The 18997-nt window shown below is 45.7% G+C and overlaps 1 protein-coding gene across 1 annotated transcript; it reads left to right on the forward strand.

Moving 5' to 3' along the window:
• Positions 1-982: 982 nt before the first annotated feature.
• On the forward strand, positions 983-18627 carry LOC309543846 (uncharacterized protein; the record flags this gene model as incomplete). Its single annotated transcript, XM_082276268.1, has 9 exons — positions 983-1005; positions 2291-2418; positions 2505-2628; positions 2745-2842; positions 2922-3128; positions 3249-3390; positions 6160-6313; positions 8881-9255; positions 18573-18627. Exons 3-9 carry the CDS (start codon positions 2544-2546, stop codon positions 18625-18627), a joined length of 1116 nt encoding a protein of 371 aa, XP_082132394.1. The 5' UTR covers positions 983-1005; positions 2291-2418; positions 2505-2543.
• Positions 18628-18997: the final 370 nt, after the last annotated feature.

The raw sequence follows: 18997 nt of genomic DNA on the forward strand, positions 1-18997 counted from the left end.
TTGGGTATAGACAAGAGAAAGCAAAACAAACATCAGTGTTCAATGGACAGAGATAAAAGATTTTGAAAGCAGCATAGATTGCCATTCCCACTCAACCTCCCTTGTGTTCCCTAGGTCTAGATTTACACCGACTTCATTCATATTATGGTGTTTATCAATAAATTACGTAAACTGATCCATGTGCAAATTCATATACAACATAAAGTGCTTTGTGCTCAAGATGCTGTTCCCTGCAGATCCACTGCTTCCACTTTACACCTACTTCATTAATCTCATACTATTTTCTACAAAGTGAAAACCTGTGAAAATTCATGTAATCATACAATATTTTTTGCTCAATATAGTGTTCTCTGCGAGTCCACTGCTTCCACTTTGCATCTACTTCAACGAAGTTCTGTTGCTCCAAAAAAGTTCACAACTGAAAAGTTGATAAGGTGTGAAAGTTCTCCGTGCTCCAAACTGTGCCAGCTGTAGTGTAGCCACGCCTTCTTCCACCTCTTACACACGTGATGGTGAGGGCGCCCCCTTAGTAGTGCTTCCTCACTCACCAGAGCAATATGACTCCCAGCTTTTCTGCTACCAGAGTCACAAACATCCTTCACACTCTCCTCACCTCCGATGGCAAAGGAACTGGATCCTCCTCGCTCACTCCTGCAAGTCTGCTGCGTTTTCTGTCAGTCTCCCTCCTAGACTCGGCTTCCTCCTCCGACCGCTGTTCCAGCAGGAGCTCCGCCTCTTCATACACACTCAGGGAGGAGAGAAAGGGGAAGGATATACAGTACATACACACACAGCACAAGGCCGTGTTCACACTACCAGACGGTTCTCAGGGCTGCAGTTCCTCTGAGCTCCACAAGGTGGTGATCTCACTTCTACCCAGACAGGAAGTCTCTATGGAATACAGACAGGAAGTCTCTATGGAATACAGACAGGAAGTAATGTTAGGTAAAGAGGACGTTCCATAGAACGTAGAGGGAGACACTGCAGGATCTGGTGGCAGAGGAGGTAATAAGTAGATTAACCCCTTCAAGGGGATCAGTTGATTAATATATCTTGCTTCCAAAGCTGGCCATATATGGATTGAAATGTGACCGATCCCTGCTGAACCAGCTGAATTTTCATGTATCTATGGTCACCTTAAGTGACTTCCTCCCCTCCCCCTCATCTCCTTCATTATGTAAGTCATGCTGAGATAATCTCCCATTGGCTGAGCAATATTCTCATTTGTCTCTGAGCTCCTTCTTGCTATTCCTCGTCCTGCCTGTTGTTTCCTTGGATTGATTTTCTGTGTAGTGACCCCGGCTTCATCTCTTGGATGCGCTCGTCTGTTGCTTGTCCTGACCTTTATCCTGATTCCTGGATCTCCTCCACATCTCTCCTCCATATCCTCTTACACAGCTTTTCTCCACACCTGCAGTGACCCTGGGGGGTGGAAAGTTGGCACCAGCATGCAGCAAAATCCATCCCCACCATTAGTAGCTCTGGATGAAATGGTCTGCTATTTACACTCCGTTCCTCCACACGTCACCTGCTCACATGAGAGATTACTTTCACACATTCCTGACAGATCTCTGTATGGTAAAGGTCAAAGTTCACTCTTCATTTTAGAAGAAGTGGGAGGCACCCGGGAACAATGATTTGGTTTGCACAGGATCCTCATATAGAGAACCCCTCAAATATCCCCATCTAAATGTCCCTCCATCCAGAGTCTATATGTCCTATGACATCACACTGACCTCACAGCTCCTCCCCCCAATGTCCCTCCATCTGGCTTTTTTTTTCTCATGCTCTGAGGATGTGGGCGGACCCTTGGCATCAGGGGCGGACTGACCATTCGGGGATTAGGGCACTGCCCGAGGGCCCAGGGTCAGTAGGGGGCCCCATGAGAGGCTACACACTACAGAAAGAAGCCAGGAACTTCCATGCAGGCTATGCTGTGGTAGATATTTAAATGCCCACTCTATGTGGCTGAGCTGCAATTTGTAGGTGGGGCTTTGTGTGGCTTAAGTGTAGACACAGGGGGCCCCATGATCTCTGATTGCCCGGGGGCCCAATGAGTTGTCAGTCCACCCCTGCTTGGCATCCTCACTAGCAAAGTGGGACTGTTGGTCCTGCGTTGTATGTAATGATGTCAGAATGCCTGCAACAAGCTTTTGCTCTGCGCAGTGTGGGGGTCCTGTGTGGGTAAATTATACCTCAGTCTGAGGTGGGGCTTTAATGAAATGGAAACCTGAATAGTGAGGTGAGGAGGATTCTGGGAATTTCATTTGATTTTACTATTTGTGTTCAGATCTAGAGTTTTCCTCCTGTGAAGTCTGGAGATCATATGACCATCACATTGCCTCCACCTCCCTCCCTGATAGAATAGAGAAATACAAAGAAGATTCTAGAAGGCACCAGAGAGATCATGGAGGAGAGGTGAGCGGTGCTGGGAATTCTGGGACATTATCCAGTAACAGACAAGGGATGTGTCTGGATGGTGACTGTATCATTGTGTGTGTCAGGTTCCTATAAGGTGTCAGGATGTCACTGTCTATTTCTCCATGGAGGAGTGGGAGTATTTAGAAGGACACAAGGATCTCTACAAGGACGTCATGATAGAGAATCAGCCGCCCCTCACATCACCGGGTAAGAGGAGACTTTATTGTAAAGGAGAGAGCAGTACGGAGGCTCCACCTAGATCCCCCATCATCTGATAAACACATAGAAACAATGTATTCAGTCAGTGTGTGTGTTTCCTACAGATGGATCCAGTAATGGAAACCCACCAGAGAGATGTCCCCGTCCTCTGTATTCCCGGGATTCCACACAGGAAGATCCCACCATCCCTCACCATCATCAGGTAGATGATTGATAATTATTGGTAGTTCTGATTTATATACAGCATGTTTGTTACAATGAATGTTTTATTATTTATTCAGAGTGGAAACCTTGGGGATGATTATATTGATGTTAAAGAAGAGTATAAAGAGGAGGATGAGGAGTATGGAGTGATGGAGGAGTTTTCAGAAGGACACAAGGATATGATGGAGCCACCTAATACCAGGAACCCACCAGAGAGATGTCCCCGTCCTCTGTATTCCCGGGATTCCACACAGGAAGGTCACACCATCCCTCACTGTTACAAGGTTGGTGAGACATAGATTATAAAACACAGACTCATGGAGACAATGTGTGGATTTTTATGTGATGTCACAATAATAAATCTTATATTTTACAGATGATATTCTTTCATTTTCTTGATTTAGAGTGGAGATCCAATCGATATAGAATTTGAGGTGAAAGCAGAAGAAGAAGAGACGTATGTGAGGGATGATCAGCAGTCTATGGAGGAGGATGGAATAACGGGGACATTTATAGAGGAGGACACTCCTACAGAGATCAGCACAGGTGGGTCATTAACACTAAATACATTCCTCTACCCATACTGCTCACTGATTGGTCCAGTGTAGGGCAGGGACTGGGTGATATCATCCTGTAATACCCTGGTCACTTTCCTGAGCTGTGTTCCCCGTCCTGTATTCCTGTATTTCTCTCGGATAATCTTCCTTCTCTGTGCTGCAGACACAATTTATGTCTCTAGACTGGATTTATGGAGATTCTGGGGTTCAGCTGGCAGCAAAATGTTCATTTTCACCATAGACATTACTAGACTTAGACACCTGGGGTATGTGCTTTGGGTCTTCTGCCACTTCCTTGGGTCTAGTAAGATCTCTGACAGAACAATTCTCCCAGGGTTACTTGCTCTGTTATTTGCTGGCTGTGCCGGGTGAAGGGATATGTCTGTATAGTCTCACAGCCAAGTCACTGAGTGCAGTCTCAGGAGATGGGAGGCAGCGGTGTGGGACCTCTGCAATTTGTTTCATGTGAACATTTAGAGTGGGTGTAAACCCTCCATATACCCAGTGAAGTGACTGTCCTCAGGGGATACATAGAAATGAAACAAATCCTCCTACATAAGTTGTACCCCTTTATCTGCATTCCTCTCTTTACAAAGTCCAGAATTTAGACAGTTTGTCTGAGCAGTCAGAAAAAAGGGGACGGGAATGTAAAGTTACAGCTTTTCCTTAATAGAGACTGCTATGTCATGTTAGTTTTTGGCTGGGCTGTACTTAGCTCAGACTGATTGTTCAGTTTTTCGCCTGGTTTTTCCCTAAGCTTAAGCGGAGTTGTGATTTCTCACTGTGGCCAGTAGATGTCACCGCTATCACTGGACATAGTATGACATTTCACCAACCAAACTAAAATGATAATAAACCCAAAACCAAAAATGTCACACATTGCAGCTTACCGATCATTGGATGTGGTGGCTGCATTACTTTTCTTTTTAAGGCTTTTTCCCCTCTGTTTTCACCTGGTCACACCTTCTGTATTAGAGCGCCACCACTCTGGAGACAGCAGCGTTATTAGTCTCGGGGGGGGGGCGGAGAGTGTTAGATGTATTATAAGATTTAAAAACAGTAACAAATTGAAGCCAAACTCCATCTCACACTTTATAATCAGTTACAGCAAACTATTTTTTCCTTTGGGATAAAAGTTTTACAAGAATAAATAAAAGCTGATCGTTGTAAGCACCCCTGTCAGTGGTAAATGGTCTGCCCCATCCCACTAACTGATACATTCTGCTTTAGAGTTGGGGCTTTTATAGAACAGATTTACTGGCCAGATCACCAGATGAACATATAAGAAATCTTAAAAAGGAAAACTAACATCACATCTAAGAATCGATAAGCTGCAATATAATAAATATTTTCTTTGGGTTTAATGTCTTACATTAAGAATATTTATATTTCTGTCAGCCAATCCAGTAGGAGGTTTATGTCACTGGTGCATGCTGGGGGAGGAAATAAATATTTGGGACAGGCCATGTGCTCGCTCTCTTCCCCTGGGATGAGGTGTAGGGAGGGGCTGCTGGATGGAGCTCTGCTGTTTGGTCCATTAGCCTGTTTTAGGGCCTAACATGTGCTGAAGTGGTTGTGAAGCTGTCCTGCCTGGTCTGGAGGAAGCTGTGCCAAGGAGGAGACCCAGGGGAGGCCCCTTGCTAGAAAGAGTCATGAAGAAGACCGGTCTCTAAGGAGGGCCCAATAACCTTTTATGGTCCCGGTATTTATGCCATGGATTCAGCCCTGGGGTGAACGGTTAGCCTGCCCCTGGCTTTCGGAGGAGTTATGCTGCCTTTTGAATGTCAGAGGGATTCTACATTCATATTACACATTACATACTCCTGACCCCTGCACTATATACTCTGTGTTGTACATTACATACTCCGGACCCCGTTACTATATACTCTATGTTGTACATTACATACTCCTGACCCCTGTACTATATACTCTGTGTTGTACATTACATACTCCGGACCCCGTTACTATATACTCTATGTTGTACATTACATAGCAGATTTCTGCTCTCTCCTGTCTACCCACTGCTATGGTATATATACACATAATATGGATTCTCTTTTGATACACCCATTTCCTACCAGCTGGACATTTTATATCTGATGATTTGATTGGAGGACAGACTTTTACATGTTGATAATGATGTGATAACTTCCTCAAACTTTGGACACTTAAACAGAAAGTGATAATGAGGGAGGAGTCGGTAACCCAATGATGGTGGTCTTCAGGATCAGTCCAGTCTTCATCTTGGTTGTTCTCCCCCCATCCTCACTCTCTGACCTCTGGTGGGGCTCAGCCCCGCTGTTATTCATGACTAAATCATGGACTAAATAAGGAAGTGCAGGACTTCTTGTGTTGGGAACATGGCAATAATCCCCTCATCACTGTCACTCCTATAAAGGACAGTTCTCGTTGTTTCCTCACTCTCTGACTAAGGTCCATGAATAAAGAAATGAACTGGTAGGAGATCAGAGGACCCATTTACTAGTCACAGGCAATGGTAGATGGTGAGTAGGTGTCCCACACATCAAGCCATGGCCTGGCGTAAGTCCAGACTGAGACTGCCATTTACTATCATACAACAGGTCTTGACTTGATGTGTGGCTCCTGGGACACCTAGTGACCCTCTACCATTTACTGGTTACCTTGAGGGGGGAATTGTAAGATCCTCAGAGACAAAGCTGCCTGATGTGGGCAGAGTCCTGGTTTAGGGGAACCAATCTACTGATGTCTAGTAATAATCTTTGTATTTCTATTTTAGTACATGGATGGGAGATGAGGAAAACCTCAGAGGATTGTCTGGCTTTGTCTCCAGACTGTAAAGTAGAAGATGAGGACATCACACAGTATAGTCCAGGAGAAAAGCCAGCTACCTCAAATGTCCATCCGGCACCACACAGTGTAGATGGACCATCGTATTCCTCTTATCCTGAGGAACCTCAGACTGTGAGGGACAGTGCCGGACCATCGTATTCCTCTTATCCTGAGGAACCTCAGACTGTGAGAGACGGGGCCGGACCATCGTATTCCTCTTATCCTGAGGAACCTCAGACTGTGAGAGACGGTGCCGGACCATCGTATTCCTCTTATCCTGAGGAACCTCAGACTGCGAGGGACTGTGCCGTCCTTACAACAGATAAGAGGTTCTCCTGTACTGAGTGCGGGAAGTGTTTCCGTTTAAAATACCAACTTAATGTGCATAAAAGATCTCACACTGGTGAGAAGCCATATTCCTGTCCTGAGTGCGGGAAATGTTTTGCATACAAGTCCAATTTTTCCAGACATCAGAGAACGCACACTGGTGAGAAGCCGTATTCCTGTCCTGAGTGCGGGAAATGCTTTCCATCACAGTCCCATCTTTCCATACATCAGAGATGGCACACTGGTGAAAAGCCGTATTCCTGTCCTGAGTGCGGGAAATGTTTTACACAGAAGTCCGATCTTTCCAAACATCAGAGATTGCACACTGGTGAGAAACTGTATTCCTGTCCTGAGTGCGGGAAATGTTTTACACAGAAGTCCGCTCTTTACACACATCAGAGATTGCACACTGGTGAGAAGCCGTATTCCTGTCCTGAGTGCGGGAAATGTTTTGCACAGACGTCCGCTCTTTCCAAACATCAGAGATCGCACACTGGTGAGAAACTGTATTCCTGTCCTGAGTGCGGGAAATGTTTTACACAGAAGTCTGCTCTTTCCACACATCAGAGATTGCACACTGGTGAGAAGCCGTATTCCTGTCCTGAGTGCGGGAAATGTTTTGCACAAGCGTCCGCTCTTTCCAAACATCAGAGATCGCACACTGGTGAGAAGCCGTATTCCTGTCCTGAGTGCGGGAAATGTTTTGCAGAGAAGTCTTATCTTTCCACACATCAGAGATCGCACACTGGTGAGAAGCCGTATTCCTGTCCCGAGTGTGGGAAAGATTTTTCAGAGAAGTCCACTCTTTCCACACATCAGAGATTGCACACTGGTGAGAAGCCGTATTCCTGTCCTAAGTGCGGGAAATGTTTTTCACGGAAGTCCGCTCTTTCCACACATCGGAGATCTCACACTGGTGAGAAGCCGTATTCCTGTCCTGAGTGCGGGAAATGTTTTTTAGAGAAGTCCGCTCTTTCCACACATCAGAGATTACACACTGGTGAGAAGCCATATTCCTGCCCTGAGTGCGGGAAATGTTTTCCACAGAAGTCCAATCTTTCCAGACATCAGAGATCTCACACAGGGGAGAAGCCACATTCCTGTCCTGAGTGAGGGAATTGTTCCTCACTGAAGTCCTTTTTTCCTGTACATCAGGGGTCCCACACAATCCTCGAGGTGTATTAGTGCCTTGGGTGCGGGAAATGTCTTCTATATGAATGTTGGTGGACATGTGGGGTAGAAGCACACCGTGATATACTGTATAAAAAGTGGTTGAAAAACACAGGGGGATTGTCAAACACTCGCCCAGCGCTTAAAAACTGAGAGTAAAAACCACATAACCATAAAAGACTCGATATAAATTAACATAAAAGTTGCTGATCGCAGCTACTGTAAAAAAGAAGCAATCTAAAACATAATGTAATAAATACTAGCAATGTCCAGCATGAATCACATTCAGCAGCGCTTAATATGTATTCAACATATCCTGATCATATAGTCTTCATGTGAGTGTTATACCAACAAAACAGTCTCTATTCAAACAAAGGCATGTATTCCTCAAATATTCGGTGTTCCCGGTGCTCTGAAATACTTAATCCGGTATAAGCCTTCACCACACCATCAGTGACCCCTTAGGAGTGGGCACTCACCAGAGATAACATGGAAATACGCCTGTAAGCATTGGTTGCTTGAACCCTTGATACTCCGGACCACCTCTGCTCACACCAGAAGGACTCCGCTTACCAGTCTCAGTCGGGGATCAGCTCATAACCATATAAAATTGGAAAAATAGGAGGCACAATAGTGTGATACCGTTTCACAAAGCTTTATTTAGTACCCACTCTTTCACATACTCGTTCCTCTTACCCCCAAAATACCCCTAGGAATGTGCCTATAATGAACAGATTTGCTCCTTTGTCCAATGAGATTAGGGAGCCTGATCGCTACATGACAACTCATCCTCAGAATGGGGTAGTGCCCCCGAATCGGCAGGGAGGATGGTCAGGAGACCCAGATGCACATTCATCACAGCAACAAGACCAATATTCTAGGGGAGGGGATAGACAACATCAGAATGTACCTTATACTTCTAACCAGCGTTTTTTTCCCGGGGTTACCCCCAAGGTAAAAAGACGAAAAAACACAAAAAAAGGGGGGCAAGAGGGGGGAGGAGACTCCGCCAGAAAAAGGAGGCCTCTTTAAAGGATGGAGGTCTCTTTAATCTCAGCTCTGCCCCGATTTCCAATGACGAAAAATGTGTTTTAAATAGGGGGCTGAAATATGCACCCCCAAAACAGCTGGATAAATTTGGTACATTTATTGACCTCCAAAAATATGTCAGGAAGGTCAATATAAAGAGGTATCTAGCCACCAATCCTATAAAGTCTAAATCAGAGTACGTTATGGGTATCAAAAACACCAATTTTTCCAATGCCTCTACGTTCAATCCCCCTGGTGCAGTAGCACCTGCTGTGGCGGTGTTCAGGGACTTGGTCGCCAAGGATATAGACCAACTCCAACTGAACAAATGTGGGATGAGTCTTGCCTTTAACAGAGACTTAAAGTCTCTTAAAGAACGTAAGGACATAGTCGTGAGGCCTGCTGACAAGGGCGGCGGGATAGTCATAATGGACACCGCCGCCTATGATACGGAAATGCTCAGACTTTTGTCGGATAGGGAGACGTATCTGCCTTTAAGAGGGGATCCTACACTCAGGTACAAAAAGGAGCTGGTTAGCTTGGTGAATGAGGGTTTTGTTAGGAAACTCCTCACTAAGAAAGAAAAGGCATTTTTGGTGCCTTCCGCTCCAAGAGTGCCCGTTATGTATTTTTTGCCCAAAATACATAAGGATCCAGTTTGCCCACCCGGGAGGCCTATAGTTAGCGGTATCGATTCCGTTACCTCCCGGGTGGGCAAATATATTGACCATTTTCTCCAACCCATAGTGGTTAAGTTGCCCTCTTACCTACGAGACTCCACGCAGGTGATTAACGAGCTTAGTCGTATCACCTGGCAAGAGAATTATATATTGGTTACAGCTGACGTTGCGTCACTGTATACCATAATATCGCACCAACATGGTAGAGAGGCAGTGTCTCACTATTTGGGACTTGAGAACCTTTTGGGTTTTCAGAGGGATTATATCATCTCCCTCTTGGACTATGTCATGACCAGGAACTATTTTTGGTTCAATGGAACTTACTATTTGCAGAACAGGGGGGTGGCCATGGGCGCGAAATTCGCGCCCAGTATGGCCAACCTGTTCATGGCCACGTGGGAGGAGGATGTCGTCTGGGGTGTGCCTAGGCCGGAGCTTGTGCTCTGGCGTAGGTACATAGACGACATCCTCTTCCTGTGGGATGGCACAGGGGAGTCCCTGAGTCAGTTCATGGATACCCTTAATGGTAACCAAAGAGGCATAAGTCTGACCTACGAGTCGAGTAACAAGGAGATTCATTTTCTTGACTTGAGGATCCGTATAGAGGAGGGTCAAATTGTTACTTCCACTTTTTTTAAGCCGACTGACAGGAACGGATTCATAGATACCACCAAAACAGTCTCTATTCAAACAAAGGCATGTATTCCTCAAATATTCGGTGTTCCTGGTGCTCTGAAATACTTAATCCGGTATAAGCCTTCACCACACCATCAGTGACCCCTTAGAAGTGGGCACTCACCAGAGATAACATGGAAATACGCCTGTAAGCATTGGTTGCTTGAACCCTTGATACTCCGGACCACCTCTGCTCACACCAGAAGGACTCCGCTTACCAGTCTCAGTCGGGGATCAGCTCATAACCATATAAAATTGGAAAAATAGGAGGCACAAGCTCCGGAATTAGACCAAGACCTCAATGACTACCCGCTAATCGGTTAGGGTACATATAGGGAACAGTGTGCAGTGTGTCTGTGTCCTCTGTTGAAGTCGCATACGACGAAACGCGTCAGAACACAGGCACGCTGTTTCCCGGGTAGTCATTGAGGTCTTGGTCTAATTCCGGAGCTTACCCATAAGTCATACGGAGAGATCCTGTGCAGGAACGGTGAGCAGGCCATCACATCGTGATTACCTAATTACAGGCTTGAATATTTTTATCTTGATGTAAGCAGATTGGATGTGGGGGTTGTTTTATGTGAAAGAGTGGGTACTAAATAAAGCTTTGTGAAACGGTATCACACTATTGTGCCTCCTATTTTTCCAATTTTATATGGTTATGAGCTGATCCCCGACTGAGACTGGTAAGCGGAGTCCTTCTGGTGTGAGCAGAGGTGGTCCGGAGTATCAAGGGTTCAAGCAACCAATGCTTACAGGCGTATTTCCATGTTATCTCTGGTGAGTGCCCACTCCTAAGGGGTCACTGATGGTGTGGTGAAGGCTTATACCGGATTAAGTATTTCAGAGCACCGGGAACACCGAATATTTTAAGAATACATGCCTTTGTTTGAATAGAGACTGTTTTGGTGGTATAACACTCACATGAGGACTATATGATCAGGATATGTTGAATACATATTAAGCGCTGCTGAATGTGATTCATGCTGGACATTGCTAGTATTTATTACATTATGTTTTACACCGTGATATACACTTCAGATATACTCCATGGCTGATCTTCATCATGTAAGAAACACTTCATAAGGAGATCAGAGATCACCAAAGACATGGATGAAGTGTTGTCCCGTGTCGGCCATTGATAGCAGGAGAAAAAAAAATGGAGTCCTTACCTTTCATTGGCTGAGTACATTTTGTGCGGAAAGATTTCACAAACATTTAGAGGTCTTTTCTTTAAATAAATGTGTGATTTTCTATAATCGTCAGCTCCATCTAGTGACCATAATGTGTTATTTCGCTTTTTTTAATTGAGGTATTTTGGGACAAATACTGGATTATGGCCTCTAGATGGAGCTGAGGATTCTCTTCATAGGCCGCTATGAACTGAATGTACAATCTGATCAATGTACTGTACTCACGTTGTCACTGGGGGTGTTGAAAATGATCGGCGCATCGCCATGCAGCCTTTTCCGATTCGGTTACGATGCGGAACCCAGAATAATTGCGGTTGTGCGTGACGTCGTCCTGGCTCCTCCCCCACCCCCTCCCCCCACAGAAGTGTCATTGCTGGATTAACAGCCGTTGGCCTGGCTGCGTCCGGCGCTGTTCCCCTCTCATTGGAGGGTGTTGCTTCAGGAGGCGGGCGATGCAGAACATCAATGTGCCGCCCCCACGCTCTCCGCCTTTCCTCGGGATTTGTATCTCTGTCACCTCCCCCATGGGCGGGTGTAGTGCCGCTCGGCGCAAACATCATCATCACATCCCTGGGATGAGACACAGAGTCTGCTTCAGGAAATGAGCTGCGAGGGGAGGGGGAGGGGTAATAGACCAGCCTGCCATGTTTAATGTAAGTGAGGGGTGAGTGCATAGAAGTGGCCCATCCCCTTCCTCTGCTGTACCTCTAGTCTGTGTACTGTGTGTGCCTATCACATTGGGGCCTTAGTTGCTGCCAAAAGACTCCCCAATGATTTGTTAAAGTGATACTAAAGGGTATTATTATTCTTTTCTGTAAAATAAAGAAAGATATCATACTTACCTGCTGGTCGTCTCCTGTACCATGTCTGTAATCTCTGACCGTCTCCTGTACCATGTCTGCAGTCTCTGACCGTCTCCTGTACCATGTCTGCAGTCCCTGACCATCTCCTGTACAGTATATGCAATCTCTGACCATCTCCTGTACCATGTCTGCAGTCTCTGACCATCTCCTGTACCATGTCTACGGTCTCTTACCGTCTCCTGTACCATGTCTGCAGTCTCTGACCGTCTCCTGTACCATGTCTGCAATCTCTGACCGTCTCCTGTACTATGTCTGCAGTCCCTGACCATCTCCTCTACAGCATCTGCAATCTCTGACCGTCTCCTGTACCATGTCTGCAGTCTCTGACCATCTCCTGTACCATGTCTACAGTCTCTGACTGTCTCCTGTACCATGTTTGCAATCTCTGACCGTCTCCTGTACTATGTCTGCAATCTATGACCGTCTCCTGTACTATGTCTGCAATCTCTGACCATCTCCTTCACCATGTCTGCAATCTCTGACCGTCTCCTGTATCATGTCTGCAGTCTCTGACCGTCTCCTGTACTATGTCTGCAGTCTCTTACCATCTCCTGTACCATGTCTGCAGTCTCTGACCTTCTCCTGTACCATGTCTGCAGTCTCTGGCTGTCTCCTGTACAACGTCTGCAATCTCTGACCGTCTCTTGTACTATGTCTTCAGTCTCTGACCATCTCCTGTACCATGTCTGCAGTCTATATATTTTTTCCTTTATATATATATAATATACATACATATACACCCTATTTATTTTTATAAAACACAGTATTGCCGCGCTATAGGAAATAAATATATAAACAGTTCAATTGATCACAAATCTCAAAGGTAAAGCAGCCACACAAAACCTGGAAAATTACAGATTTAAAACACATAAAAAACGAAATGTGGCGCTGAACCCTAAAACATAATATGATGTAAATGAGGAAACAGTCCATGCAGATGTATCTTCACTTTAAAAGAGGCAAGTCCAGAGTGAAACCACCACCAGAAGAGCACTCAACACACCACCACTCCTTACCAGATGGAGTTGACCCCCACAACAGAGATCAATTGCACGTGTGTACAGGATCAGAGATATCCCACTCAAATGTCCGGTTCACAGGCTCAGAGTGTTGATAGAAAAAAGGAGAAAACATCACATAGCGCAGACTGTTTCCAAGAAGTTTATTCCCACTAATTAAGGCCACTTACAGAATCCAGAAGTTTTCCTCGCTTTCATATCAAGAAGCTCCCCTCTGGTTCTGAGGCATTCCTGTTGGCAAACACTCGGTCTGTGGCCGTCCTATCTCCTCCTAGCTACGGCACGCGTCGCCTAGTACGCCTCCCGACGCACGTTTCGACATAGACTGTCGTTGTCAAGGGATGAGGCTGCGGCGCACGCTAGTGCCTTAAAAAGCGACGGAGGAGAAAAAAACCGCCCACCGGAAGTGCGCAATACCCGGAAACCGGATATGCGCTCCACAGTCCAGAACCACCCAGACCGGAAGGAAATAGAGGAGGAGAAAGACATGCTGAAAGGATGATGAGAAAAAAATCAAAAATCATCACTAACATTAACTTAATTAGCAGTCCGCTCCTCCATATCAAATGCCCTAAACTAAAAAAATATTTAAAGCAAGGCATATGCATCAAGGATAAAAACTATCCACCATAGATTAAAAACACAGCCCGAGGAGATAGCGCCACCTGCCGGTGTGGACCAAAGGAACGCTCATAAACATTGGGGAGTCACAATAGCATTACAATAAAATCTGAACAAAATAAAAATATAAAGAAACATAAAAATATTGCACCAAATACATAACAATATTTAAAAACATGTCACAGGATATAAAATCATAAAAATATAACAAATCCAAAACATTGTCACAAATTGCACCGAAGGATAGACACTAAGAGTTATTGATGTGGGCATTCAAATCCCATTCTACGTTAAGGCCTAAGGGGGTATAGCATCTGAGTCTATAAATCCAATTAGTTTCGAGCTTAGAAACCCCCCTTATCATATTGCTTCCCCTCCAGTGGCCTGAAAAGCTATCTATGCCCAAAAATAAGGTCCCACTAGGATCCTTATTATGACACTCGGCATAGTGCCTCGAAAGACTATGCTTGGGGAAGCCCTTGACTATGTTGGCCACATGCTCCTTGAGCCTTACATGAAGCTCCCGAATAGTGCAGCCAACATAGTCAAGGCCGCATGGACACCTCACCAGATAAACCACATATCTTGTGGTACACGTGATGAAGGGCCTAATGGTGAAATCCTGGCCCGCGGTCTCAGATCTAAAGGTATCTATGCGTCTCCTCTTTTCCACATTTAATTTGCAGATAGCACACCTCCTACATCTGTGAAAACCTCCCATCTGCTGAAAAAATGAGACCTTTTTGGGAGGGTCCCGGATGTTGGGAGCTATCTGTAACCTCAAAGGGGGAACACCCCAATAAATAACTTGAGGCTGTGGAGGTAAAAGAGGACCCAACACCCCGTCATTTTTTAGGATGTGCCAGTGACGACGTAAGATGTTCTTTACAGAGAAATGTTGGGTTGAGTATGTGGAAAAAAAGGCGAAATCGAAGGTTTTTTGTGACTCCCTCATTTTCGGCTGTAGGAGGTCATCCCTAGGCCTAGAATCCGCTCTAGACATGGCCTGGATCAAGAGGGATTCATCGTAGCCTTTTTCCAAAAATCTATCCTTCAAAATGGAAGCCTCTCGTAAAAAGTCCTCCCTCCGTGAACAGTTACGCTTCAAACGTAAAAACTGACTGACAGGAACGGACTCCAACCCCGCCTTATGATGGCATCTCTTGGTATCTATGAATCTATGAATATTTATTTTTATACTTAACCTCTTTCTTAGAATAATTGCTTTTACACTTGTTTGAATTATAGGTGTCCGAGTCTGCATCTGCTGGGTCCCCCCCCTTTTTTTAGGACCGATTGGCTTATACCCACCTCAACCCTTGGTTAGACTCCTCCCCTCACTGCGCTCTCATTCCCTTATGGTCACAGGGCCTGCTTTGGTTTGTTACATGTAAGTAGTAGGATCTTATGTATACGATATTTCTAAGGGAGCAATTTGGTGTATTCTTTTTATTTTTTAAGATTTTTGTATTCTAAAATTAGCTTATATTTCTCTTGCGTCCTCCGACAGTCGCCGCCCACTCATACAGTCTTCACCAATGGGGTATTGACTTCCTCTCCTTAGGAGTAGCTAGGCAAAAGACTTGCTAAAACAAAAGCATTTACATAGACACACCCATGGGGGCTGTCCCACTGGTCCAATACCCCCCCTGCAATAGCCATCCCAACTCAGTTTGGTAGCAAGCAGTTAAGTGTATAAGAACCCCAAAAGAGGGGCGGGGGCGGCGACTGTCGGAGGACTCAGAGCAAGGAATTTTACGGTAAGATTTTACAAAAATTCAATTTTTTCTTACGTCCTCCGACAGTCGCCGCCCACTCATACAGTCTTCACCAATGGGGATGTCCCAAAGCAGTGTAGACATGAGGGGCGGGAAACGCAACCATCAGAAAAAGGCAACTCAGTACCCATATCAGAGAAAGTAACCTTACCTGAACAGCAAGGGCAACAAAAAAGCTCAACAGGAGCAACAACCCAGGAAAGCAAAAAACCAAGGGGATAAACAACCCCAATAGCCAGGGACCCACACAAAACCTGGGTCCCCTACGGTACTGCCGCACAGAGATCTTTGTGGCCAAAGGAGGCATCAGCTGATGCCAGAACATTAATTTTGTAGAATTTGGAAAAAGTGTGCACTGACGACCAAGTCGCAGCCTTGCACACCTGGGCCACCGAAGCCTGATGCCGAAGGGCCCAGGATGTACTCACCGATCTGGTAGAGTGCGCCTTGACAGGGAAGGGTGGTACCCATTCCCTCAACGAATAGGCCTGAACAATTGTCTGTCTGATTCATTTTGAAATGGTCGCCGCAGACGCAGCCATACCCTTCTGAGGTCCCTATGGAAGGACAAAGAGAGAATCCGATTTTCGAAAGGATTCAGTCGACGACAGGTAAACCCTGATCGCCCTGACAACATCCAAAGAATGCAAACCAATCTCTTTAGGATGCTTAGGATTCGCACAGAGCGAAGGTAAGATAATGTCCTCATTGAGGTGAAAATCCGAAACCACCTTTGGAAGAAAGGACGGGTTAGGTCGCAAAACCACCTTATCCCTATGAACCACCAGGTAAGGGGTGCGGCAAGACAACGCCGCCAACTCCCACACTCTGCGAGCAGAAGGGATCGCTACCAGAAAGGCAACCTTTTTAGATAGCAGAGACAACGAAATTTCCCTGATGTTTTCAAAAGGGGAACGTTGTAACAGAACCAAGTTCAAGTCCCATGGAGGCAGAGGCTCCCTTCTAGGAGGGACCAAGTGATGCAAACCTTCCAAGGCACTACCAACGCATCCGAGGCGTCTGCCAGAGGATCGCGCGTTCTTGCCACGAACCTTTCCACCTTGTGGTTTAGCCTAGATGCGAACAGATCCACATCCAGGGATCCCCACTTCGCACACAGCATTAGAAATACCTCCGGGTGCAGGGACCATTCCCCCTGGTCCAGGGTCTGGCGGCTCAGATAATCTGCCTGCCAATTCTCAACACCTGGAATGTGAACTGTCGATATTGCCGGGACAGTCTCGGCCCAAGACAGAATACTGGTCACTTCCTGGGCCGCCCGGGCACTTCTGGTCCCCCTTGGTGGTTGATGTATGCCACCGCAGTGGCATTGTCCGTCTGCACCTGTACAGGACAGCCCTGAAGACGATCCGACCAATGGAGCAGGCACAGCCTGATCGCTCTCAATTCCAATATGTTTATCGGAAGGGAGAATTCCTCCTCCGACCAAATGCCCTGGGCAGTTAGGTTGGCATCCGTGGGATAACTAGTCTACTAGTATTAACTAGTAATAACTAGTATTAATGTGGTTGTAATTTCGCATTTGTGGGAGGAGTTATCCATTGAGACCTGTTTCCAACCGGGGGATGGCGCTGTATCCTCTTGTGTGTCCTAAGTGGTAGTGTCATCTGAGTGTATTTATGCACTTTAGGACCATGAGTGTCCTTCCGGTGAGACAGTATTAAAATTATTGGTCCTGTAATATGGATCTAGATCTCACTTATATGGGACTATCGAGATGCGCTGGTCATCAGCGATCTTGGAGTCCCTATATGTGCAATTGATTAATTTTCAATTGAAATGTTGTTAATAACGGTACGACTTCCGGGGTGCTGGCACGCAAATTGATGGCTTCCGGCTTCTGACCGTGCTGGTTCCGATATCAGGGATGCTGGCATGTAATGTACTAGCTTCCTGTTCTGGATTATGTCAAGTCCGATCTGTTATTTCCGGTTGTTGGAGCGCAACTGCACAACTTCCGTGATCCAGGTCGTAGACTAGTTATCCCGCCCTTTCCGCCTCGCTCAGCATATAAATACCGATGGCTTACCGCAGGCCACACTCCCTGACGACGTCAATTGGCTGACGAAACGCGTAGGAGGAGCCTGCGGCACGCCACGCTGAGATACACGAGGGGACGCGGCGGCCATTTTCTTGGTTGGGAACTAGGTCCTGGAATTGCTCCCTCGAGATACATGCTGTAACATCTCCTTTCAAATGTGAGTTGCCACTTTTGTTTTGTGGTTTAAATAAATGTGTGACTGTACTTCACCATGGGAGTTGTCCCTTCTTTTTATTTATGTACTTATATCGAGTGGAGTGGTTGAGATCTTCCTAGTGAGCTGTTCAGATCTTCCTAGTGAGCTGGGCTGTCATCTACTTGGTCTGTCTGATCTCCAATACAAGCGGTCAATGATCTCTGTGGTGGGGATCATTGCGTTGTGGTAAGGGGCCATTTTTTCTACTTGGTGGTGGTCTCCATACACTGGATTTCAGGATGGTGAAAGTTTGATACGAGATTCGGGGAGCACTTTCTTCCTCTCTTTTTTGACGGACCTATCCTTCCAACTATTTGCATTTGTTTTATATGGACTGTTGAGTTCATTTGAACTGTTATTACTAGCGCTACACCATATTTTGTTAAATGCCAGTTTATGTGGCATCGCAAACAGGACACTGTAGGCTCTGATGGCAAAACACATAAAATTAAACAATTTATTAATTGTGGGACCCCTTTGTTATCTATGGTATCCTGTGTCCTTGTGGGTTGTTATATGTCAGCCGCACAACTCGCCCCTTGAGAGTTCGTATTGGCGAACACAAGTGCAACATCATCCATGGGAAAGACAAATATTCAGCCCCCGGCATTTTAAGACTAAACATAATGGGGACCCCACATGCATGAAAATTTTTGGCGTTGAGGCCATTTCCGACAAACTCGATAAGGGTAGAAGATATCAGAAGCTTTGTAAGCGTGAAAACCTCTGGATCTTTACCCTTGGCAGCTTGGCACCTAAAGGGCTGAATGAGGACATTGAGGTTCACAACTTAGTTCAGTAGTTTAGGCAGGGCTGGCCCAAGACATTGTGCTGCCTGGGTCCAAAAATATAATGCTGCCCCCCCCCCAAAAAAAAAATACGCCCACCTTAAGGCCCCCACATTCATTATTTTATATAATGATAATTAAAACTAAACATTTTGCTAGGTTCACATCTGTGTGGTGTGGGAGTGCGTGTAAATTGCACTTGTTCCCATATCCACATGCAACTGCACAAGAATTGTGCTGCTTTAAGAAAACACATGGGGGTGCCACTAACTCTCAATGGCACTCCCAATGTGATGCGGTTTCCCAGGCATGGAATGCATGGTGACAAATCACATGTGGTTTCTGTGCATTTGCGTCTTAAAAAAAGGTTCAGGGGACCTTTTT

The sequence above is a fragment of the Pelophylax lessonae genome, assembly GCF_965119305.1.
Source record: "Pelophylax lessonae genome assembly, contig: HAP1_SCAFFOLD_426, whole genome shotgun sequence".
Classification (NCBI taxonomy): domain Eukaryota; kingdom Metazoa; phylum Chordata; class Amphibia; order Anura; family Ranidae; genus Pelophylax; species Pelophylax lessonae.